At 37.2% G+C, this 25,968-nt stretch overlaps 1 protein-coding gene across 3 annotated transcripts in view; it reads left to right on the forward strand.

The window, feature by feature from the left end:
* The window catches only part of MTRR (5-methyltetrahydrofolate-homocysteine methyltransferase reductase), a 31,406-nt gene extending 7,256 nt beyond the window's left edge, over nucleotides 1-24,150 (forward strand). For 2 of the 3 annotated variants that reach the window (XM_055704008.1, XM_055704009.1), the window contains exons 4-14: nucleotides 1,895-2,048; nucleotides 4,050-4,167; nucleotides 5,249-5,621; nucleotides 8,649-8,771; nucleotides 10,605-10,758; nucleotides 13,116-13,204; nucleotides 14,819-14,999; nucleotides 16,791-16,833; nucleotides 17,265-17,451; nucleotides 19,746-19,864; nucleotides 21,412-21,703. In XM_055704008.1, coding sequence (XP_055559983.1) covers nucleotides 1,895-2,048; nucleotides 4,050-4,167; nucleotides 5,249-5,621; nucleotides 8,649-8,771; nucleotides 10,605-10,758; nucleotides 13,116-13,204; nucleotides 14,819-14,999; nucleotides 16,791-16,833; nucleotides 17,265-17,451; nucleotides 19,746-19,864; nucleotides 21,412-21,541 — 1,671 coding nt within the window. In that variant the 3' untranslated portion in view covers nucleotides 21,542-21,703. Of the gene's footprint in view, nucleotides 1-1,894; nucleotides 2,049-4,049; nucleotides 4,168-5,248; nucleotides 5,622-8,648; nucleotides 8,772-10,604; nucleotides 10,759-13,115; nucleotides 13,205-14,818; nucleotides 15,000-16,790; nucleotides 16,834-17,264; nucleotides 17,452-19,745; nucleotides 19,865-21,411; nucleotides 21,775-22,762 lie in introns of those variants that run through there. The other variant, XM_055704010.1, reaches the window with a different exon arrangement.
* The last annotated feature ends 1,818 nt before the right edge of the window (nucleotides 24,151-25,968 follow it).

A 25,968-nucleotide genomic window follows, 5' to 3' on the forward strand; every position in this document is an offset into this window, starting at 1 on the left:
GTCTCAAGAATTTGTGGGTACTTGGGGTTTTGCCTGAAGTTGTAAAAGACAAAACCTCTGTTTGGTATGTTCCTAGTCCACAACTCACTGAAGTCTGGCCAAGTACTGGGGAAACAACTTGCAAGCTTACTCTCTTGTACTTCTCCAGGCACCTGCTATTGGCCACTGTTCAGGACACTGTCTAGATGGGAATTTAAGTTGCTCCATGCAACTGCTTTTAGATTCCTCAGGAAAGTTTTAGAAAACATGACAACAGCAAAACCCCTTGATACTCTGTTTCTTTGTATTCCTAACCTTTGTGGATTGTAGGTATAAGGGGTAACTTTTTACATGGCTTGAGGAGTGCTAAGGTTTGAGTCATTTATTGGGTGAAGTGTTTAGAACATAACTCCTCACTCTGAAGTTTTGAATTGCAGCCCTGAAACTGCTTGAAATGCAACATAGTATCTCTTGCAAACTTTATATTTTCTCATAATCCTACTATTTTATTAAACCTGGAATGCTGCGAGAGTTTAAACTGAAACCTACAGGGAGCAGTAAAAGGAGCTTGGGTTTCTTATTATGGCAAAAAGGAAGTTAAGGAGTGACCTAATAGCAGCCTACTTGAGCCAAACTCTTCTTGGCAGCAGAAAACTGTACAATGGGAGGCAAAATCCACTGAGTGTAGCCTGATTAAACTCAGATTGGACGCTAGTGGAGAAGCTCTTCTGGGTGGAAGAGGCTGCCCAGAAAGGTGGAATCTCTACCCTTAAAAGTTTTCAAAATTCAGCCGGAGTAGTAGTTGACCTATGCAGTGTTGGCAGTTAGTCCCACTTGGAGCATGGGGTGATACTAGGTGACCTCCAGAGATCGCTCCCAAACAAGGTGTCAGTGATTCTGTGGAGCTGTGTTTCACATAAGTCACTATCTGTCCATGTGATTCAAAACCTGTAGCCTGTAGGGGTGCTGTGAAAGAGCGTTTTGTGCCAGTGACCTGACTGGCTGCATGCTAGCACAGTGCTGCAGCCCGCTACCAGTGGAAAGCTGGAATAATCAAAGAAACAGAATGCTTTTTACCTCAGAAGTAATAAATGTTTGCATGAGACCTGAATTTACGGAACTGGTGCATAGTCCCAAATATAGCCAGTTCTCATCAACCTGGTGTAATGGAGTAGCCCCCATAAAATCATGGGAAATATAGAAGATTGGTATTTGCAAAGGGGAGAGAAATGAACTGGGAACAGGAGCCAAAATAAATGAAACTGTAGAGCACTGTGAGACTTTGTTCAAGGCTACCTTAGTTCCTGCAAAGTACAGTGGGGGTTTTTTGTGACAAAGTCAGATGCAACATGGAAGTTATCCAACAGAACCAAATGATCCCTAATAGAACTTAGAAAAGATCCCTACAGTTTGTATAGCCACACCCCAGGTATCTGTGTGAAATGGTCAGGATTATGGCTAACAGTGTGATTGTGATCATATATATAAAAATACTTTTTCTACTTGACAAAGCAAATACTGTATGAGTTGTGTATTTAAGCTCTACGAGTGCAGTTGTGAAGTGTTCTTCATGTGTATACTAACCTGCCCAAAATGCTACCCTTCAGTGTTTGTGTATGGGATCAGGGGATAATTCAAGTTGAAAGGGACTTTGTGAGGGGAACTCAGTGGAGGTCAAAGCAGGTTCCTCAGGGCTTTACCCAATCTGGGTTTGAAAACTCCAAACACGATTATAACTTGCATCCCCAAACTGACTTGTAATTACTTGAAAGACTTTCTCTGGCTTAATACAGGTAAGATGAAATTAAACATTTTTCTGTGTACCTTTGGGAAAAGAAAGAGTGGAAGATAGTATCTAAGGCCACAAATAGATATCAAATGGTACCTTGAAACTTACTTGTTCTATTACTTGCAGTATAACCTGGAAACAGAAAAGGATCCTGTAGTTATTGTTATTTCCACCACTGGTACTGGAGATCCACCAGACACCGCCCGCAAGTTTGTAAAGAGAATTCAAGACACGACCTTGCCACCTGATTATTTTGCACATCTCCAGTATGGATTGCTAGGTGATGTAGTATTTTCTATGTAATTATAGTGCTTGTCTGTCAGTGAATAATACGTAATTTTTTCACTTGTGAATAGGTTGTTTGGGCTTTTTTAAGTGCCTGTAAAACACTTTATTTATAGTATGAACAGCTTTTTAATATAATGTCCTTTATGAGCAATAAAGGAAAATTGTCACAGAAATGATCTGAATGTAAGCAACCAACCCAATTTTTTTATAGTTTAATTTTCTTTGCTTAAACAACATATGATATAAGCTATCTATAATTGCTGAAGTTTTAATTTGTGTCAAGTCTCTGTGGACTAGATGAGCTTATTTGACTTTGTGGGTAACTGGGCACTTTTCTATACAGAGGGAAAGGCAGTATAAAATGTCCTTAAAAGATAAGGTATTAAGATCATCCCATCCCTTTAAATTCGCAATACTTTTTAAGATTTTGAATGTCGTGCTCCTCAATAGAAGGAAGGTAACTTCAGGTTAAAGGTTGATATGCAAATTCAGATTTGTCAAAATGCATCTGATATATCGTGACCTGATGGTAAGATCAGCTTGTTGAGTTTTCCGGTTGTGTTTAAACAAACTCCAGAAACTTCTATTTGAATCTAGGTTTTAACTTCAAAGATGTGAGGAGTGATGATGCTCCTAGGTTTCTCATGAGGAAAGTACCCACTAGTAGGAAATATCTAGTGGAGGTGTGATGTGGAAGTCTGAAATATATGCATCCTAATCATGTAACATTTTGAGAAGGTGTTATGCTGTTGCCTAGTTATACATTACAGTTTGTGAAACAGTTAGGTTTTCATAGCTGACTCAATGCTTATGTGCATATATGAAGATAAGCATTGCATTAATACTCATCAATACAGATATATTATCTAAGTTAGTGTTTTGTGATTCTGGTTTAAAATGTTATCAGTCTTAAAATACATTCATGGTATCCCTTTCAACTTGTCCAATGAAGTGTTCATTTTAAGTACTGTTCTTGACAGGGAGCAGAAGTCATTAAAGAAAAAAGAAAAAGAAAAGGAACAAAAGGGCTGTTATAAAGGAGAAAGCAATAGTCCATTGTTGGGGTGGGGCAGGGGATTAATAAGGATCTAGCAGTTTGAATTGCACACAAGAAAGGGTCAGGCTGTGAAAAATCATGATAGTTAGGATACTGAAACAGTGCTGAGGATTACATATGGAATTTGTGAAGACTGCCTACCAGTGGTCTTTGGGATTGGTAGATAATCATCTGTTAAGGATGAGGTGTGTGTGGTTGATCGTTTTTCGAGTGGACCAGTGGTTTAGTCGATCTCTTAATGTCTCAAATCCTCCATGAATGTACCTCCTGAGTCCACTGACTGTTTGACTGATATCAAAGAGCATCATCTTCTAACAGAACATCTTCACAACTGTTAAAGTGCAGAAAACCCAGTGCAATGAAAATGAGGTCTACAAAGAAATCAATGATTCTTGGGGAGGAGGATGTTGGACCAGATTCTCTTATGCACATTTTCCTACATTTCTTCTTCATGCTCTTTAAAGTCACTCCTTTTTTGATTATTTTTTTCTCAAGGCTCCAATATTCTTAAATTACTTTTAATACTCTCTCCATTACATTGTTAAGATATATTAACAATTTTAACCTGAAGGTGAGATCATTTCTTTCAGTAATTCACATACAGTTTATCAGTTTCACTCTTATTAATTATTTTGGTTACTTACATTTTTCCTGTAGGAGCAGTTTTGTATTTTTTAAAAGCCTCAAACCAAAGCAACATTCTTCTGAAATATGAAATATTGAAAGCCAAGTGTTTTTAAAGAAATTCTGTGTCTTACATTTGTGAAGAAGGAACCACTTTTTCAGCTCTGCTTTGGGACAAACACAGGGTGTTTTTGAAGGTCAGATTCTTCTGTTTGCCTGCAAGAAAATCCTGTGTTGTCTTTGCAGATCTTGGTCTGTGTAGCCTGGGTGGCTGGCTGAATGACATAGTTCCCCTTTTCTTTAATTTACTAGGTCTGGGAGATTCAGAGTACATGTTCTTTTGTAATGGTGGAAAGACAGTAGATCGACGACTTCAGGAACTTGGTGCTCAGCACTTCTATGACACAGGATTAGCAGATGATTGCGTAGGGTAAGAGCTGCATGAATTTGGATTTTGTTTCTTCAAGGTGCAATAATTACATGTGAATTTGACTAAGCATTCTGAACTCTTTGAAATCAGGTGAACCTGAACACTCAGCACCTCATAGATATGAGTCTTGTCTGAACACAGTATGCCTTTTCAATCTCAGTTGCCAGTAAATAAAACTCCATTTTTAAAGTGTGAGTAACATCTGTAATGGCTGGAAAAATGGGGGGTATTTAGCAGTTTTAGAAATTAAGTAATTCAGAGTAAGTGGAGGCTTTTGAAAATGTAGTCTGTTTACTGAAGAAAATAAAAATAAATCCAGTTCCCAGTAGGTGTGGTACTGCGTAATGGGATCACTTTCTACATACACATCAGACTTTTATCCAATCTCACATCTTGCAGGTGAGCTGCTTTAGGCAAATCCTACAATGCTTTTTCATTTTTTTCTCTCCTCTATAAACATCCTTTTTTTTTTCTTTTTCCTTTTTTTTTTTATCCCTATAGAAAAATTATATAAGAAGGAATTTTTGATTGCTGTAGACAAATTATGTAAGAAAACAAGTCCCTTCCTGTTCTGTTGCTCTTTCTGGCCGGTAGGCTGCAGTCTTGGCTTGTTTATTTTGAACTTCAGATTGTATCAGCTTTGTGCATGGTGATGCAAGACATTTGAACACAAGCATTGCCTTAACCATAAAACTTGTGTTCTAAAATAATAAAATTGGACCGTTAGTGCAAGCTGTTGATGTTGCTGTTGCACAATGCAAAGTTGCATATTTTGCTATCATCCCTTCAACTTCCTGTCGTAAAGTTCAGCATAAGAAAATAAAAATAAGAAACTGGAGGAAGAGTAAGGCTGTTACACATTTTAGACTCCATAAATTTACATAGTGGTAATAACTAAATGAAAATACTTTTTAAACAAAAAAGTAATATTCTAACAGCTGCATATATATATATATATAAATAAATATGGGAAATGAACAGTGTTTTTAGCTTTTGTGATGTGTTCATTATTTGTAAATTAACAGTCTAGTAGATCACAATAATTCATCCATTCCTTTCTCTTTTGTGTGTCTCTTCCAAGTTTGGAATTAGTGGTTGATCCTTGGATTGATGGACTTTGGCTTGCCCTCAAGGAAGCATTTATATTGCAGAAAGAAAAAGAAGGCATGAACGGTGTTGTCGATGCTGATTCTAGCTCTCACTCTGCAGCCCCACACATTGTGCATGAACTAAACTTAAGCTCAGAAGTACAGAACTTGAAGCTAGAAGATGAGGGAGTGAAGAGTTCTGATATTCTGTCACAGAAACTGATTGACATCAATCTTGTGGCTTCAGCTAGAGACAGTGAACCTTCACTTATTCATTCTGTCCCTCCTGTCTCTCAGTCTGCTCTGAATATTCCTGCATTGCCAGCAGAATATATAGAGGTACAGTTTCAGGACACCCATGGTGAGGTAAGGACTTCACTCTGAATGATGAAAGCTTCCAGCTCTGGTAGGAGCCAAGAGCATATGCTCCTACATATGGCTCAAAAGAGCAAAGTGGGTGCTTACATGAAGGAGATATGTCCATGAACGCAGGAGGCTTCTGAATTGTAAGTAAAAGATCCATTTATAATGTGAAAATGTAGTTACCACCATATAAGTTGAGTTATAGACACTTACGTGGAGGTATAATTTAGCTAAATAATAATCTGGCATTGCAGTGCCAGGAATGGAAGAATTAAAATCCTCTAGTGGCTTATGTTAGAACAGTGAAAGCATCTTCCTGTAGTAAGGAGTATAGGACAATTTCTGTTCAAATTTTTAGTACTTTCAGAATGCCTTAAGAGGGTGTAAAATTGCTCAGAAATCTTGATGCATATTTAATAACAGACAAACTGGTCATTGTAAAACTTTATAATAATTTTACTATTGGAAATGGAAGATGAACGGTAGATCAAAAGCAAGTGTGTTTTTTTCTATGAAGCCATGTTGAGCAAAGACCTGCTGTATAAAGAGAAGAATTAGCATGAGCTGGGAATTATCTGCAGTTGGCATATTTAGTGTTCAAAATGAACTGGCAGGTGTGACTCAAACTTTTCTGGTTGCCTGCCAAAGGGCAGACGTTTTGATTATCTGTGTGAGGGAGCAGTGAGGTCTGGCTGCTCTTTAAATAACAGGGAGCCAAGAGCTGAGCATGGTAACACAGCCAGTCCCGTCACCCAGTACTGAAGTAGTGAAAACCAGGAGATGTCAGCCAGGATCAGCCGAGAGTGCAGTGTCATCAGGCAAGTTTGTGGGAACGAGACAGGTCTGGAGCCAAGCTGGGAATTCCATCTGCAGATCCAGGTCTGGGCCAACAGGATCTGGAGCCAGTCATGGGCATGGTTATGGCCGAGCTGCCAGCCAGTGCTGCTGTGATGTCGCTCAGGCAGGGACTGAAGACCCAGGGCTGAGCTGAGCTGAGGCTCCTGGGCCTGTGAGCGGAAGTGGGGCTGGAATCCTCTGGTGGGGCTGGTCAGGACCATGAAGGCCAGTTAGTATTCTCAGGGCCCTGACACTTTCTACTGAGAGTGTCTATGGTAATGGTGGGAGAATCACTTAGTCTAGCTAATATAATTACATAGGAGTGTTTGAATGTAAAGACTGGATAATTTTGCTTTTATTTTAGACCTCGTATGTAGTTCGTTGTGGTCAGGTTGTTGAATTAAATAATCCAAATTACTGAAACAAAGATTTATGATTTAGAGGTACTCTTCAATTAAAGACTAATAGTTCGTTCAAAAGTGGTGCTACAGTAATTAAAAGAGCCTGTTTTCTTATTTTAAAGTCAACGTGTTTCAGAGATCAGCCTGAATATAATTGGTCATGTTCTAATATTGATGCCTTAACTTTTCTGTAAACAGAAAAAAAGTAAATTTTGCTTTTGAACAGCAGATTAAAAAAACCTGAATCTGCTAATCTGGAATTCAGTGACAGATTAAAGATTATAGTCCAGATTTCAGGTATAAAGCTGGGTGGTTGTCTTGAGCCTTGGAAAGAATCAAATGCAGGTTTTGGTTTTTTCCCTTTGGCACTATTTTTGACATAGTTGGCTAGACCTTGGCAACACGTAGGTCCCGTCTAGGGTCATGTTTGATTTTACAAGTATGACACAATTCATGTCCTTTTCCAGTATTTCACATTGCAACAACCATGGGTGTTTTTTTCCAAGCACAGCTGAAGTCGGTTTGTTTTGAAGTGCATCAGCCTGAGGTTTGGGTACAGACTCCCTGCCGTTTAAAGAAGGCTGGGTGCACAGTCTCTCTAGTTATTTGATCTGTGTCCTGGGCTGTTGACTCTCAGGATTGAGTTAAGGTGCTGAGCAGAGTAGCACAGCAGTATGGCAGCAACAGTATGCATCTTAAGCCTTTGTGGCAAGTGTAAGATAATACAGTTTATCTTAAATCTTCATCTCATTATGCCTTGAACTTGACTTGGAGGGAATATGAATGTAGACACTTATCACTGTCCAGCTGATGTACAATAATTTGATATGGCCTAAGCTGTTAATTGCCATATCAAATATTTTAAGAGAATAATAAAATTTCCAACTGTTGGTACCAAGTGATTCTCCTGTCCTTTTTTTTTTTTTTTGTCTTTTCTTTTTTTTTTAATAGGGAATCTTCAGATTAACACATATTCTTTTACTAGTAGAATAATTCCTTTCCACTTGACAGAGTATTATTATGGACGTTTGGTGTGTCTCCCATGTCTTTTCATTTTTGTCTGTACTGATCTCAAATGAATCTTGCTGACAATAGGATTGGAGAAATGAGGGCTGTAGTCTGGTCTTCAAGTGACAGTCTTTGCCAGAGGTGGTCTGGAATTATTCTTGGTGCCCGTTTACAATTCTTGGGGCACATTTTCACCTGTGTAGAAATGTTGTGGCATAACATGATGCTGTTTTGTAGAGTGAGGTTTGCAGTTTAGCTCTGAATTTAACTGTAGGTTTTAAAATTCCTCTTATAAATTGTCTGCAATAATAGCCCCTTTTACACCTTTAAGTCTTAATCTGTAAATCTGCAATAATGTTTTTAAATAGCTCCTGTTCTTACTCCGTATGTTGTCTGTTCTGTACACCTAGTAATCCTTTAATTAGATGGGAGTTTTCTGGGTTTTAACATAAATACATTCTCTAATTGGCTGTTTTTAAGGCAGCTCTTGAAGAAGGAAACAGCTAGCTGCATTTGATGGGAGTTTAGGCCCATTAGACTATTCAAGCCTATTGACTTTTTATACTTGGATATATGCCTGTTACTGCTTGGATGTGATTTTAAAAAACGTAGAGCAAAACACTCTATGAATATAGAAGTTTTCTGGTTTTCCTCATTGTTTTGAATCATTTTCTAAGGTTGTTTAAAAAAACTTGTGTACCAACACTAATTCCTGTATGGCATAGTAAGCTGTCGTTCAGCTGACTGGCATTTTTAGTGTAAGCTTTCATGTCCTCTTTTTCAGAATCCGCATCTATCCTCACTGATTTCAGAGGGGACAGCCTTTGAAGTGCCAGTTACAAAAGCAGTTCAACTCACTAGAGAAGATGCAATAAAAACCACATTGCTCTTAGAACTTGATATTGCAGTAAGTTCGTGATGGCTTTCTCTTTAGTGGGTTAAAATAAAGGGTGAAAAGCATGTGTGTTATGTATGATAACTGGGAGGGTAATTATTTATTTGACTGTTTAAAAAGAAATAATAATTCTTAGAATGTTTTTGGGTGGAAGGGACCTTAAATAGTTCCAACCCCCCTGCCACTGGGGTGCCCTTTCTTTCGCTAGACCAGGTTGCTCAATGCCTCATCCAACCTGGCCTTGAACACTTCCAGGGATGGGGCATCCACAGCTTCTCTGGGCAACTTGTTCCAGTGCCTCACCACCCTCATAGAGAAGAATGTTCCCTATATTGCGAATGGATGTCACTTTAGACTGATCAATTTTTTAAATGAAAAGCTTGATTTGTTCACTGAAAGATATGACTCCAAGGAAGTCAAAACAGAATTAAAACTGTCAAATTAATTTCTCTGTTGTTCCATGGATATTGTATTAACAGAAATACCTTTTTGAAGGGAATTTGCAATGCAGAAGGGCAGGCAGGGAATGCTGAAAATGAGTAATCATTCAGTTTGTGAGTGCACAATGTAGGGAATATTCAGAAACTATAATAAATTGAAGCTATTGCTTGTGGTAGGTAGTCTACACAAGTAAATGTTTGACTCGTATGATCAAGTGGTAAGAACAGTTTAGCTTGAGCACTGGTCCTGCTTCTGGCATTCATTTGCTCTGACTTGTTAACTTACTACTCAAACTGTCAACCTCTGTTACCCTTGGTGTAAAAACTGGTTAGTTTATTCAGGGAAGATCACATTTTGTATACTGATTTGAAGGTGAAAGGCAGAGAATGCTCGATGTTACTTTACAAGATATCTTTAAAAGGAAAATATGTTGCTTTTGAGTAGGTTTCTAGAATATTGCCTTTGGGATATTGTGGTTTTGGCAGTAACTTTTATTGGACTCTATTAGCCTGATCTGTGTCAATATCCATGGGACATATTTATGACTGAGATTTAAAGATAGTCTATTAAGTTTTGAGCAGCTGAGTCTCTGAGGTGACATGTCTTTTTGCATACATCTATATGTATACATGTATCCTGTCATCGGCACCCACTGAAAATTAGAACATTTTTTGCCTTTTTTTCCTAATGTTCTCAACAGTCTGTGTATGCAGGTCACCTCACCTGATGCATAAGGGAAACATAATGCTGCAAGTATAATTACGTGTGTTCCTGTAACAGACAGAAGCTTGAGTAGGGTTTCAGCAATTGCACACAAGAACCTCAGCCAACTAAGTAGAATCTAGGTCTTAAGATCCGAGATACCTTTTAATTTTCACTGTGCTCTTCTCTTGCTAGTTTTCATTATTTTTTTTCCTTCAGAAGATAAAAGCGATTTCGGTCATTTCAGTCACAGTTCATCAAACAGTTTAACCAGCAAATTTTTAGTGGCAGGGTATCTCTATACAAAGTGGCATTAATTATAAGGACTTCCTTTCTCTGCTCTTTTCAAACCAGAAAACAAAGTACATCAGTAATTAATAATCCGGGCTGATTATATAATACATCCCCTTAATACATATGATTTTCCTTCTGTTTAGGCTGCTCATCAGTGCTTATTAAAGAGCGCCCAAATATGTAAACCAGATAAGGAAAGATCTTTCTAATTAATAAGGTTAAACCTGAAAAGAAGAGATGAGTATTTAGTTTCTAATGTGCTCTCAGCAGTGAAATGCTAGTATAGAGTAAAAGAACATATGACTTCATGTGACTGCAATAGCAGGAAGACTTTTGTCAGGAATGGTGATGCTGTTGGGCTTGGTTTGTGATATAATTTAATAGAAATGATCTCATATTTTAAAACAGGATACAGTCTTCGACTACCAACCTGGAGATGCATTCTGTGTAATATGTCCCAACAATGTTGATGAGGTGGAAGAACTTCTTCAGATCTTGGGACTTTCTGAAAAAGCAGAGTCCTTTATTTGTCTAAAGGTTAAGCAGGGCACTAAAAAGAAAGGTATGATGTGATGCACTAGTCATGAACAAATACTCCTTTCTGTGTTGGTAGTAGTTGGTATGCATAGTTTTGAACATTTTTATCTTTAGTATTGGGACACAGCTGTTGTTTCATGGAAGCATGTTGGAAGTCACAGAGATGTGTTAAAAAAGAGATAACACCTAGAATGCTGCTGGTGGTTTTTCTGTAGATGAGTTAGCTTCTGACTGGGAACTTGAGCCTGGCATTAGCATTCATCCATCTCATTCTTTCTCTGTGCTCCTTCATGTTTATGGAGATGAGCCTTTACTCACATAACCTAACAATCCCCCACTTGGAAGTAAAATCTCTCCTTGCGCAGCACTTCGCATCAATCTGTTTTACAACCTAAGAGGACCACACTCCTGAAGCAGAAGACTTAAGGCTGCTGCAAGATGCCTTTTAAGGGGCTTGTAGGTCTATGTGGATCTGTTCTGTCTTATGATCCCGTGCCTCAGAAAAGGGTAGCTGCAAGGTATGCCCGTGTACTGCCAGCTGGACCTGTGAGAATTAGTCTTCTCTTGCCTTGCAATTGTTGTCTTCATGGGGCTGCTAAGCTGTACCTTTAGTTCTGCAGGGTGGGTAGGGCTCTTTGTTGTTCCAGTCTATGGGTAAATTAGTTCCTATATCCAGATTCCCTGCATCAAGGGCAAAACAAGTTGTCCCTTAAGTATGAAATGTAAATGGACCCCTGTTCTTGGAATTAGGGAGTAACTCACCTGTTAATGAGGTGAGTTTACCTGACAGGCCATGCTGTAACATACTATATGGGATGTCCAGGCCCAGCTGATACCCATCCTAGACTCCCTCTCAAGTCACAAACCTCTGCTGGGAGGGGTCACCGTTTAGATTTGGTGCAGAGCCAATATCAGTTACAGCTTGGACCCTGCACTAGGGATGAGCCCTGCATCTGCAGGGCTGGCCTGGCTTGTTATCCAGCCCCACTGCACTGAACCCCCTCCCACTTCACCCCCCTGCTTGGGAAATCCCCATTGTTCTTGTTCCTCTGGGACAGACCCCTCCAAACACACCTGCTTCTTCTGCCCTGCCTGCCCCTGACCCCCACTGCCCCAGCACCAAAAAAAAACCTAAAACCAAAACCAAAAAACAAGTCCCAGAAAGGTCCCAGCTTTGTAACAATCAACCTTTGGATCAGGGCTTATCCAAAGCACCCTCAAGCTCCAGGCAGTATTATCCCATTCACCTTTGACGAGATCATTTGAGAGAACGAAACAGAAATTGTCTGCAGTCTTGTACAAGGTCTGTTGTTCAAATACTCTATTGCCATAGTTGGGTTTTTTTAACTGTATGTATGAGCGTCCTGGGAAGAGGATTAAGTACTTCTAACATGCTGTCAGCATGTTCAAGAAAAGGGAGTTTATGTGAAAGTGGATGCTTCTTTCCTGCATTGTATTTATGCAGATCCTCTTTATGTTTGAAAAATAAATTTTGTTCTTTGTAGCAAGGGTTCAGTCAAGTGATGCTGATATGAAGAGCTAATTTAGCAAGTTATATAGGTATATTCTTAGAGTGAAAATTCTGTAGTATTAAAGGGCTCTTGAACATGGAAAAAAGCATAGTAATCAATAGCTAGATGTTGAAGCCAAGAAGCATTGTCAAGAGAAATCACAACATGCAAGTTGGGTTTGTAAGGAAACCATTTGGGACCTGCAGAGCTTATTGATTACAAGTTTTGTCACATAAATGCTCTTATATTGCTTTGGGGGTTAACGTAGAATAACATGGCATGGTATGAGGCTTCTAAGCCTGGCTGCACCCTAGCTGATTCCATGAAGGGATAGGTGGGATGTCAGTGAACCTCCTTCCCAGAAATGGAACCTGTAGAATGTACAGGAGGGATTATTTGCTTGTACAGAAACCCCTTGGATCTGCTGGGCTCCAGCTTGGCACTGGCTGCATACACCTTTGGTTAGGTTGTTAGAAAACTTCAGCATGTTTTGATTTTCAGGGGTGGTTATTGATGGAGGGGAAAAAATACGGGTGGTCCTTTTCCTGGTAACTATTCCTCTGAGTTTCTTCAAGGTGGAAAGTGGCAACAAAGCTTCAAGTGGTTTAGCAGTGAAATTTATTTGAACACTCGTGTATATAGCCCTCTTTTTGTTTGACTTTTCATTGGAAAATTGTCATTGGTACTTCATTGGCAAACAGTCTTGCTGTTTAGTTTATAATTTACACTAACCAGCTGGGGTTTAAACATTCAGAATTGAATATGCTTTAGCATCTTGTAATTCTCAAAGGAGCAAGCACTCTGTGATGCCATTTTTGGATGTTAATAGATGCATGTTTTGTTTTGTTGTTTTTTTCTCCCAATGAACTAGGAGCATCTTATCCACAACATATTCCTGAAAGAAGCACTTTGAAATTCATTCTAACCTGGTGTCTGGAAATAAGAGCAATTCCCAAAAAGGTGTTTATGTTTTTCTTCTTATAAAGAGAAATCCTTAGTAGTTCTATGCTCTATGGGTTCTTACAGATCTATCCTTGCTTCACGTGTAGTTACTGTGTTTCTTGGTGAGTAAGGATTTTCAATTTGTATGCTGCTGTTTGTAATTTATTTTAAGAAATTTCACTTCTGATACTTTATCTGGCAAACTATGAGATACCGAAATCTCTGTTCCTATTCTGCAGTACCTTGATTCATAACTAATCTGGAAGTAAATAGAAAAGTATTAGATATTTGGATTCAGGTAACTGGAAGGCTCATGGCACCTGGCCTCATAGGCATTTTGGAGAAATCTTTCTTTCTAATCAAAGGGAGCCATATCTGTGTCAAGTTTTGTTACTGAAAATACTCACGTTGCTCTATGCAAACACAGCCATAATGTCTTCACAGCATTTCAGTAACTGGCAGAATTAGAAGAAAGATTTTTGCTTCTATAGTATTTGTTCTCACAATGTGTGAATATTATTTTCCTTTCATTCTGTGCCTGCAAAAAAACCTGGAAGCTTGCAACTGGAAATGCGTGTGTATTTCTGGTATTGTCAGAACACATTTTAAAGATAACTTTGTATGAGGGTTAAAGCTAAACAGTTGTGTTTGTTGAGTCTCACTTTTTACTCACTTTTAGTGTATTTTGTAGCAGAAGAGAAGAGAATCTTCCAGTTGTTTCAACTTTTTCAAAAATGCATTTAACAATTTGAAGATTTGTCTCAACGATAAGAGTAGGCAGAGAGTGCTGGCTGGGGAATATCACCCAGGCCAGTTTTTATAACCTATCTACTTTATTACCTGTTCAGTGTAGAACGTGCTTTATGTAACTCCATACTCAAAACTATTGTTTGGGTGCACTCAGATTACTTTCTGAGTATTCTTTTGTGTAGACTGTGCTGTCTGATTGCACTTGGTGTTTTGGATCACTTTTCCTTTATGCACTGTGTCTATTTCCACCTTGCTTTTGAAAAAGAAATTGTAACTAATTGCATCTAATTTTTACTGTATCTTTCAGTGCTCAATTTAAGTTTCCCTTAAGAAAAGCTTGCAGTTCCATTATGTAGGCATAAAGTATGGAATAAAAAACCACAGCAGCATTTACATAACTTATTAAATACCATACTTTATTTACAGTAATACCTCCTCTAAGACTTTTTATTATTCCTTTCATTGCTTCTGTAACTTAGCAAATGGTGGTTTGTCTTGAATTAATTTGTGTTATGTAGATGTTTACTTAACTAAAGTGCAAATACTAAATAAGAAAGCCTCTCATAAATCTGGGATTTTTCAGGGAATGGGTTGTACCTGTTTATTTGTTTCTCCCCTGCTCAGGCTAAGTAGGATTTTCTGACTTGCTAGCTTGTCCCAGGCATTAGGGGAACAGTCAGGAACAAAACAACAACAACAAAAAGGTAAAAAAAAATATCATAGTAGGTGAAAGTGTGCATTGGGAAATAAATTGTATTATCCATTTAACCTGTGAAGTGACTGCTTCCTGTCCCCAGGCAACTCAAATTTTTCCCAATTTTGTGACCATTTTCCCAAATGGACAAGTTTTGTTACCCTTCACTCTTATTGTTTCCCCTGCAGGCATTTTTGCGAGCTCTTGTAGAGTATACCAGTGATGCAGGAGAAAAACGGAGGCTACAAGAGCTTTGCAGTAGACAAGGAGCCTCTGATTACACACGCTTTATTAGAGATTCTAATGTTTGCTTGCTGGATTTACTTCATGCTTTTCCAAGCTGCAAGCCTTCAATTAACCTGTTAATCGGTAAGCGACTGATTTGTATTAAATTAGATCTGGTTTCTGAAAATGCATCATACTAAATGTTCACTTTTCCATGAAAGGGTAATAACTGCTCGGTTAACTTCTTTAGAAATATTATGGCATCCATAGTGATCAAACTAAAATTGGGGAATAAAGCTCTTTTCTCCTGTTTGTAGTCTTTGACCCTCATTCTGCAAACACTTAGGTGCATATCTGTGCTTCAACTGACTCCAGATTGCTCCTGTACATAAAAAATAAGCATAAAGTGTTTGCAGGATTAGGATCTTTAAGAAACAGTTAATCAGCTGCTTACAATTAAAGGCATGTTTTTACAACTCCTGATTTCCCTGCCTACATGTTCTTTTCTTGCACTTTTACCTGTTATAACAGAAAGCTTTTCTCAGTATATTTGTATTTATGTCCAACACACTCACTGGGTTCCTTGTATAGAACACTGAAGGACTGAGATCCCACCTGTAACCACCTCAAATATATCTGAAAATACTGGCAGTTATTTTCCAGATTAAAAAGCAGATTTTCTTAATATGCTTATTTATATGAAACAAAAAAATTGCATTTTATGTTCTTGCAGTTGGTCCTCTCCGTGCCTACCTTATACCTTTCCTTCCTTAGTATACTGTCAGGAATCTTAAAAAAATTAATACAAGCTCTGCTTCACTTCATACAAATACATGAATTTTCACAGTGAAAGCAAATACACTTAGCTTTTCAAAGGTGGTATGAAATGTGCTCTAGCAACTGAACTGAATAAAAGAAAATTTGAAAGTTTTTGCAGAGTGTTCCCCTAGGGAAGTAATGTGCTGAGTGGGCTTAGTGTCTTCATTAAGTGATTTCACTGAACTAGCTTTTCTTAACTGACTTGCAGCTATCTTTTGTAGCAAAGCATCTTTAAAATATGTCAGGGTGTCCATGTACTGGTTGGAACAACTACAAAAGCATGATACATGTGGAAAACTAATTAAAAAGCAGTTAAATTGTATGTTACCCTGTTACTCCACTCCACTGTATGTTTTCTGGCATTTGTTATGCCCAATTTTTCTAGTATTGGTTGCATATTGTCACTATTCCCCACCATATTGTTCACTTAGCAATATGTCTCTCCTTTTAATATGCCCTTCTCCTCAGCCAAAATGTGCAGTCTGCATGCAGGTCATGCCTTTGAAAGCACCAGTGAATTTGACCTTTTCTGTATACATACATACATATGTAGATATTAATGCGTGTGATATATATAGTGGGTTTCTCATAGAAAAAAATACCCAGTAAACTCCTGTGTCTGTTGCTTTTTTAGCTGTGATTTCAAAAATTTGCATAGGTACTTATAGTGGTTTGAAATTGAACTGGCACATCTGCTTCTAGGACATTGTATACAGATTCAGTCAAGCAATTCCTATTCTGAGAGCTTTTGAGCTCTTAGATGAAAAGTGGGGAAAACTAAATTTCAAGCTTCACCTTGTCCACTAGCTACTGGCATCTCTTCTGGCACCTTACTGTTGTTTTTAACTTACAAAGAACCCCGTAAATTAACTTTTGTGGCTTCGTCTTGTAGAATCGCTAACAGATGTTCCATGAAGTCTAACAACCATTCAAAATAGGGTGTGAGTCTTAATAGATAATTGTTGGACCACCAACACTGAATGTTAGTGGAGTAAAATTACAGTTAAATTATAATATGCTGTAATCTGTTGTAGTGTAAATACTCATTGTATGATATTTTCATTGGAGTGAATCAAATATTAAGGGATGCCTTTTTTTTTTTAATTATTTTCTCAGAACATCTTCCTAAATTACAAGCCAGATCCTATTCTGCGTCAAGGTAATGAAGTATTCAAATTATATCTCCTTGGTAATTTAGGAATGCTTTTTTCCTAAATATGTCTGTGTGTATGTTATAATCTAAAGAAGAAAGAGAGGAATGAGGGATAAAACCGGAGGAAAAAGCGATTTTGTCCCTGTTGCAAAAAAACCCAGGGTTTGAGTATTTCAAACATTGTTTTAAGTGTCAGGCAAGACTTTGATAGAGTTCTAAAGAACAAGCTCACATGTATGAATCTGGTAGAAATTTGGATTCCCTTTTGTAGGCAGTGGCCTCTGAGTCCAGCCTTAAGATATCTTCTAACTATATATAAATATTTCACAGTTACCTGAACACTGAGTATGTTGGTTCAGTTGAGATGGTTTGGGCTGCAGGTGGACAGCTGTTTCTCAGGTTTTGGTTGTTTTTTTTATATACTTTTGTCTTTGCAGTTCAAACTTATATCAGCCAGGAAAACTGTGGTTTGTATTTAATGTTGTGGAGTTCCCTGCCTGTCCTGCTAGACCAGTCTCACGGAAAGGAGTATGTACAGGGTGGCTTGCTGAGTTAGTTGCACCTCTACTGCACTGCAATAAAAATACTCTGGATACAAAGGGAGGAAGCTCTTCAACTGAGAAGGTATGAATATTAGATCTAAACTTCTTAACTGTTAGATTTATGCAAGTTTGAAACAACTGCAGTTTCTTTGTTCACTGCTGTGATGTAATGCAGGTTTTTGGCAGTGTACACCTTCATTTTGCAGTTCTACCCTACTTTTAAGTTTACCCTTCCCTCTGTAGGCATATCTAGAACTTCAATGCTCAATTACTAGATTTAGATTTTACTTTATCGACAGATACCCGAGTTGTGAAACTTTCCATTGCTGAAAGGCCAGAGTTGTTTTCCACCCCACTGTAGTCCTAAGTGAGTCTTGGATGATGTTTTTGTGGACTAAACTATCACTGTGCAATTAAATGGTTATGACTGTTAGTGTTGTAGGAGAGAGGGACTTGGTCACTTCCAGGAAAGGGTGGCAAATAGTATGGGAAAAATCATAAAACTCACTTCTTGTCAGGTCTCACAGTTTGCAAAGGCCAAATTATTGAATACAACATAGGGGACAGTTGTCTGTGGTATTTCTGATGGGCATCAAAGATGGTTTGGCATAGTGGGTATTATTAAGAGAAGCTACTTGCTGGGATTTTTTGCCTCTCTTCATTTTGTGGTGGAGAATCTATGTAACTTAATCAGTTTCAAAGTTAATAGGTGGAAGATAATTATAAAAAATTTGGAATTCCACTATATGTAATTAATTTGACAAAAGAACTTTTGCCAGTGTAATCTATATTTGGTTAAGAAAAAAGGAAGCAAGCACAGATTTTGGTTACAAGAAAACTGCCAATAATTCAAGGTGTTGATTCTTCAAAGTGGAAAGGAAACCCATACAAGTTATTCTCATTTTTTAAAACTAACTCAAAAGACAAACTGATTAATATGTGCATCATATATCTTATTCCAGTACTCACATCTGCTCTTTATTTAAAAATTAATTGATTTGCAATATATTAAAGATCAAACATGAAAAATAGATGGAGTTGAAAAAGAACGATTATTGCAAAATGAGTCTGAATAAAGTTCAGAACTATTTACATCTGCTGTGCAAGCTAGAATTCAGCATAGATAAATGTGCAGCAATACATGCAGATTGCAGAAATAGATGGAATACCAATACAAAATAGATGAGTGTGATCTTATGCAAAAATACCTTAGATTAATTGTAGACACTTTACAATATAAATGTGTTCACCATATGCAGTGTTTTTTTAAGGAATCACCAATTTGGAATCATTAACAGAGAAAATGGCTTCCTGACTCAAATGTGTTTTGAAGTAGTAAGTATTACAGAAATACAAGTATTGCCATCCAACAGAAGGAATTACATTATTTTTTTTATCATGAAACCAGAGAAATAATCCTATTTAACACTGTACTATCTGTAGTGATTTAAATGATAAGAATTGAGAAGTGCTAAACCACTGAGTTTGACAGAACAAAGTTTAAAAAATTTGGTCCAGTGCCTTATTCCTTCCTTAAACTTGAAAGTAAATTAAAATCCATTCATTACTAACATGCAAAATAAATCAGGTATTTGCTTATGACTTGAATGGATAAAACTCTACTATGGCTGCTGCTGAGTTTTGACTAATATATTAAAGAATTAAAAATTGTCATCTCTTGTTTTCTATATGTTGTTAGCCATGCCTCAGAGAATAGTTGTGGAGCTGCTATGAAAATTATATTTAGACTTCCTTTCAAACACAGGTCTGAAGGTCAGAATTAGAGTTTATTAGTAGAATGATATGAACCATTTTCAAAGATCTTTGAGCAGTTGTCTGCCTGCCCTCACCCATATGCATTTTTGGAGATCATGTAAAACTTTCATGAAAATTAAGAAGGCAATCTCAGTATCCCTAGGCTTGTTTGCTATAAACAAATCTTTATCTCCACTGGAATATTTTTAGATGTCTACAATGTAAAAAAAAAAAAGGTTGAGTTGCCTAAAATAGCAATAAACTAGCTTTACTTCTCTTTGACTACAAACACCAAACTTCCCATGAATTCTGAAGCAGTATTTGCCAAATTTATGGTGCAGTCAACTTTCATATTCAGAAATTCAGGTTTGTGTGATTTTTCCCTAGATTTCCTCCATATAGATTAATAGATTTGTAAATATGGTGTGGGTTTTTTTCAGAAACTCATGTGAAATTTTATTCTAAATATCTGTGACATTAAAAATAAACTCCAAACTTTGGGATTTGGAAAGGTGTGTGGACACATACACTATGTAAATATCCTGAAGGTTCTAAAAACGTCATGGTATTTTCACTGCTTAAGAATATTCCTCACCTGTATCCTATCTAATTTCATTTTAGATATCTATTTTTGCTCGTCCAAACAATACTTTCCACTTACCTGCAGACCCATCTGTCCCACTCATGATGGTTGGTCCAGGAACAGGAATTTCACCATTTATTGGTTTCCTACAACACAGGTATGTAACAAGTTGTTACCTGGAAAGCAGACCTTTTATGTTCAAGAAGATGCAGCCTCAGGTTTTGAGTACAAATGCAGTTAATCTCTTTTTGTTTGTTTGTTTTCCTTCTTTTTACTTTTTGTAACACTGGTATGCTGATTAGAGAGTCTTATTAATTTTAAACAAGCAGTGCTTGTATATTTATTTGTTTTTCAAGTGAGTAAAACTTAACGCTTTCATCTGACTGTACTGAATATCCACATGTATATGAGTTATATGAGGAATCGGGGTGAACTGGAGAAACAGTAATAAGAAATTAAATCTTTATCTATGTGTTGCTAGTGGAAGTCCTGTGAGAGGCTGGTAGTTTTAGAAAAAGCATCGATTGGCTTAAGTTTGGTATTCAAAATCCCTTTCTTTCAGAAGTGGCATCTATATTAAAAGCCTTGGTGTGATGATTGTCAAGGTTTCTCCCACATTCTCTTATTTCTATGTGTTTACACATTTCGATGTTTTAAGATGAGGAGCTTGGCATCTGAACCCTCAACTGGGCAGTAATCTTAGGTTTGTGGGTTTGCATTTGAGGGGAGGTAGATCCCTTTTTTTCCCCTCCAACTTCAGCAATGTAATTTTGCAAGGCAAAGAGATGCTTGTTGGAAAAGTAACAGACGCTACGTCACCAAGAATACGTAAAAAACATTTGGAGGAAATGAAGAATGGGGAGAGTGGAATATATGGGTGGGAATGGTCGCAAGTTTTATAGGTAACCAACACATACTATTCCTACATGACTCTAGTTCCAGCAATAATGGAGTTTCTTGCATCCTGTAACAGCTATTTTTAAACCATTTTATTTGAGAGAAAAGTGAAATTTTTATGTGATGTTTCTGACTGCATGCTTCTGCTTTAACCAAATCGTTATATACAATACTTGCTCCTTAATTTTAATTCCCAAATCTGTCTTTCTCTCTCAGGAGTATTTTGCATTTCATAGCATTTCGTAAGCATTTGATCAGTTATGACTGAAACCTCTCTCAGGCAGTAACTAGAAAGTTGCAGCTAAAAAAACCTCTAAAGTAATATCTTCAGCATTATTTCAAGAAAACGTAGTGAGTCTTCTGATAATGTGGTAGTGAATAGATGGTTAATCATGAAGTCTAGCAGAATTCTACAGCTAAATGGAAAGCATGCTGAAACTGCTTTGTGCTGAGTTTTCCTAAGTGTCTTTATAGGGCTTCCAGTGAAGGATAAAGGGTAGTGATCTCCTTATTCAGCAGTCAGGATTGTTTTGTTAGATGTTTGGAAGTGTCACTCTTGGCTATTCCAATATGAAACTGTGGCAAAAAAACACCTCTTTGAAGCTGATTGATTTGCAGCTGGGCCAAAAGTGAGTTGCCAGGAAAGTCAAATAAGGAGGCTTTGGCAGTGATATACCTTAAGTCATTTCACATTTCTGCCAATCCAGAGGTTTATTAAAGCATTTAGTTATAGATGGTTTATATTCTGTACTTGATAAAACGGGATTGGATTTTCTTTTTTTTTTTTTTTTTTTTTCCTCTGTTTAGGCAGAAGCTCAGAGAAGAACATACAGACTGGGAATTTGGAGAGACATGGCTGTTTTTTGGTTGTCGGCATCAGGATCGAGACTATTTGTTCAAGCAAGTTCACTCTTTAGCATTCATTTTGTATTCATGAGGGAGTGCTTATCTCTGAGCCATTTCTAACAGTTTTTATTGCTTTTCATTCAGAGACGAGCTCAGATGTTTTCTTGAAAATGGCACCTTAACTCATCTTAAGGTTTGTTTCTCAAGAGACTCTTCGACTGCAGAACTAACCCAGCCTAAATATGTGCAAGATGTCATTAGGCTTTATGCTAAGGACGTTACCAGAGTCCTGCTGCAAGAGAGAGGTTACTTCTATATATGTGGGTGAGTAGAGTGGAGATGGAGTGTCTCAGAAAGAGAACAGAGTTAGCAGAACTTTGAGGCTTTAGAAAGACTTGGAGCTGTCTGAAAGAAAGGACCAACATATGATGCTGAAAGAGCCTTCCTGTAACACTAGAATTCCATCACTATCTCCATTTTTTCCAATATAGTCTTGAAAGTATAGCTTGTAACCACACAGTTCCACTGGCCTTAGTCACTTATTTTTTTTATTTTAGTATTCAAGCTGTAGGAGGTTTCAGGCTAATAGATTTCTCTTGAGAAAATGAGGTATTTGACTACATGTGATGATAAACTAACTGCACAGCTGTGAGATAGCAGCAGTCTTCTGCTGTGTTCCAGGCTTGGGTTGGCCAGAACGCTAGAGCTCTGTAATAATAATAATAATGATAATAGTGTATTTTACAGTGGGAAGTGGATTTTTTTTATTTGTGGATGATAACTTACCTGGAGGTTTGAGACTTTCAGGAAGTTTGTTGATGAATGGACAGGCTGTTTGAATATGGAGCCAAATCTCAGTATGTTCCCCTGCAGGAATAAGTGTCAGCTATTTTTATTAATAATAACATTATTAATAAATGAGGGTTTGGTTTTGGTGTTGGTATTTTTTAATTCTGGAACAATATAGTGATATAATAATAAATTCAGCAAGTCCAGTTCTCCCTAGAAGAAAATAGTTATGCTGTGACAGCTCAACTATGGTTCCAAGGGTTTTTTCTTATAAATTACACCATACTGAAAACTGTAATGCCTGAGAGAAACCCTTGTTACTGTCAGTGCTCAGCTACATGAATACTCAGTAAGAATCTTTTCATATAATATAAAAACTATATTTGGGGGGGGATTTTTTTTTTTATAATTCCTCTTTTCCAATATTATCCAGCCTCTGAAGCTACTGATAAAAGACAAAATATACCATTATGCATTTTCCTCCTCTTCCCCCCCCCCCCCCCCCCCCCCCCCCCCCCCGCAGAGATAAGAAGCACATGGCTGATGGTGTAAATGATGCTGTAGTGGACATTTTAAGCATGGAAATGGAAACCGACAAATTGGAAGCAATGAAAACCCTGGTCATGCTCCGAGAAGCAAAACGATATTTGCAGGATGTTTGGAGCTAAATACTTGGCTTTTCCTATGCCTTGAAACACAGAAAAGACTTTATTTCACCATATGCTTTTGACTAAAAGTAATCGTCAAAAGTGCTGTCTGTAGTCACCCAAATCTTAATTTTCTCTATTGACCTTTCAAGCAGGAATATGAAACCTCTTACGTGTCAACAAACCAGGCTGCCTTTTGAAGTGTATGGGGTTTTTTAATGATGTTGTATTAATGGGCTGTTTCAGTGCCTTGATTCTCTCATTTTAAGATTGGTTTAATGTAGAAAGTAAAAACTTCCATACTTGTAGAAGTATAATTGTATGTTTACATTATATCATGTGGATTTTTTTTCCTATAATGTATACACAAAAAAGCTAGAGAGATTAAATATGATGCTGATAAATGAGTCATCAAATATGTTACTCACTTTCCAAGATTTATTTGAACATTTCCTAGATACTTCCTGAGACTATTCATATTTTTTCAGCTTGCACAATGACAGTTACTGACAAAAGGAATGAATGATCAGAATATTGCACAGAAAGGTTACTGCATAATTTCAACTCTATAAAAGTTTTCTTTAAATAGTTAGCTTTGTCATTACATCATATCTCAAAAGTTTTGCTACACTCCATACTAAACCTTGTTAGATATTCCTGCATAGTTGTTTAAAACCTTTTTTTTCATTCCTGTCTCTAAAATATATGTGGTTTAATTTATGAGCAAACTCACCAGTTGGCTTGAATTTGATTGCTGGAGAAATATTGCTTAGTAAATTCCTTCTCAGATTACTAAACTAATTTTTTTTTAAGTTGAAGACATAGCAAAATACAGTGTTTTGAAAGCAGTTGCCCCTACATATGACAATCCACTGCAGAAATCAAGTTGTTGAAAGCAAATTGTTGAAGTATCTGGTTTTCTTTCTAACAAAGGCCATTTGGAGTGTAAATAGTTGGAAGAGTGAAAGTATAAGTAATTCATGCTTCTTTTCAGATCCCTCCCCTCTTCACTCTGCTTTTTCTGCTTTCTAAACATCCATGTTGTCTTCTTGGTTCCTTGTCATACTTAGATCTTTAAAGATAAACACAAAGCATGAGGAAATAAATTTTAGACAAATCATTGTTTCCTGGGGAAAATTATTGTTTTGCCTGATGCATAATCAGAACCATATCACTTTATTCCAAATCCTGTGGTTGTCTAATGATCATTAGTTAATTGGTAGGTAAACTTAAAAAAAAAAAAAAAAAAAAAAAAGGAAAAATATAGGTAGAATAAAAAATATAGTTAGAATAAAATCGTGTTTAAAGAAGAAACATTCTAGTGAAGTCACTGGAATTAAGGTTTTGATGTAACCTCTGTAATGATTATTTAAATATCCTTGGAAGAGATCAACTAAAACCTTGTGCAGAAATTCTTCAGCAGAGTGGTTATATCAATCACTGTCAAGTAACCTCTACAGAAATAGCTCCATAGGGAGAGATGGCTTACAGTAACTGTAAACAGTGCATTTTTTGATCTTTGGCACATAAGAAATGCTTTTTTTTTGAAAAGTACTCAGATTTTAAACTTTAATGGAAATTACTAAGGTGTTACAAACATCAACATTTTGGATCAGCCAGTCACCTTTACATGTTTTTAAGAATTATTAATAAAAGAAAAAAGCTATCAGTATTGCAGTAGTAAAAATAAATCATTAACTACCTTCTGTTAACTGGAGTTTGTTTGGAAATAGCACTTATTGTATCATGTGTCTTCTTAGGATTTATTATTTTCAGTGCTGCTTGGAAGTTCTTGGAGTTTACAGAAAAATCAATGTTTTTCTGACTGCAGGTTGCAGCTGTTCCCAGATCTCTTACAGGTGCCGATTGTTGTGTTACTTACATACCACAGTACAGAAGTTGCGCTGACCGTTTTAGCAATACTACAGGCAGTAGCCTAACACCTTTTGCAGTGTTAACAGTTCTGTCCTTTTCTGATTGTGTGCATTACATTTGCCATACATTGCCCCTCTCCTGTTATCAGTACTCTACAAAACTAAAACACTTGGTTTATTTAGTAATGTAGTGGTAAATCCATAGAGAAGCGTGTGAGGTTTATTATGATCTCTTAGAACAACAAAAAAACAGTTGCAGCTTACTCTTTAATTTATAACTGCATGGTGCAGAGCCCAAAGTTCAAACAAATTAAAATAACCCCAACAAAAACCACCATGCCTTACCTGAAGGAAGTAATTTTGCATTCACATTCAGTGACACTGAACGAGCAGGAAAGGCAGGGAGGAAAGGTCTTCTGAGATCCAGGAATCATGGAGGTGGAGAAGGCTTGCAATAAGAACTTGTACGTTTTTCTCAATGCAATCGTGTCTTTGTATAATTGGATAATGCTGGTTTATAAGTTCTCAGTGTGTCTTATGGAAAAGCATACAGGAGTGGATCTTACTACATCTTCTAAAGCTAAGCAAGGGATTTTTTTAGGATCTTTTCTTTCATTTTTTTTCTTTCTTTAAGCTTTCTTTCATTAGAGAAATACCATGTATGTGTTTTTCCTTATAGTTTCAGAAATCCTTTGTTACAGCATTCCTTTGTGGTTTGAAAGAAGTTGTGTGCTGTTTCTTACATTTGAGAGGCATACTGTGGTGATTGTGCTGGTACAAGAACTGGCTGTTATGCTAAAGCTTTTGTTCCAGAGAAGCATTAATAGTAAAGCATTCATTATGGCTTGATTTCTCATCAGGTTTTGAATGTTACTGAATTTGTGAAATAGGGTTACAATTTTTCTTTTAATCTGGAGTTTCAAAAGAGGGGTTACTTTTTGAATTACTAAACTCGTGCCAGTTTTTTTCAGTTTGCTGCTTCTCAATTCAAGCTGACTCTACTGCACCTGGAAGCAGAAGTAGTATTTCTGTGTTTCTTGCACCTCTATTTCTTCTCCCTTTCCTTCCCCCTTCTCTCCCAACTTCCCAGGAAATCTAGAATATTAGCAGAAATAGGATGAACATGCTTTTCTAGCAGCCTCTGAAGATATTGAGTATCTTGAGAAGTTTCTTCTGAGAAATGACAAGACCAGATGAGAGAAATGGCA

The sequence above is a fragment of the Falco cherrug genome, chromosome 3 (genome assembly GCF_023634085.1).
Source record: "Falco cherrug isolate bFalChe1 chromosome 3, bFalChe1.pri, whole genome shotgun sequence".
NCBI classification, from domain to species: Eukaryota; Metazoa; Chordata; class Aves; order Falconiformes; family Falconidae; genus Falco; species Falco cherrug.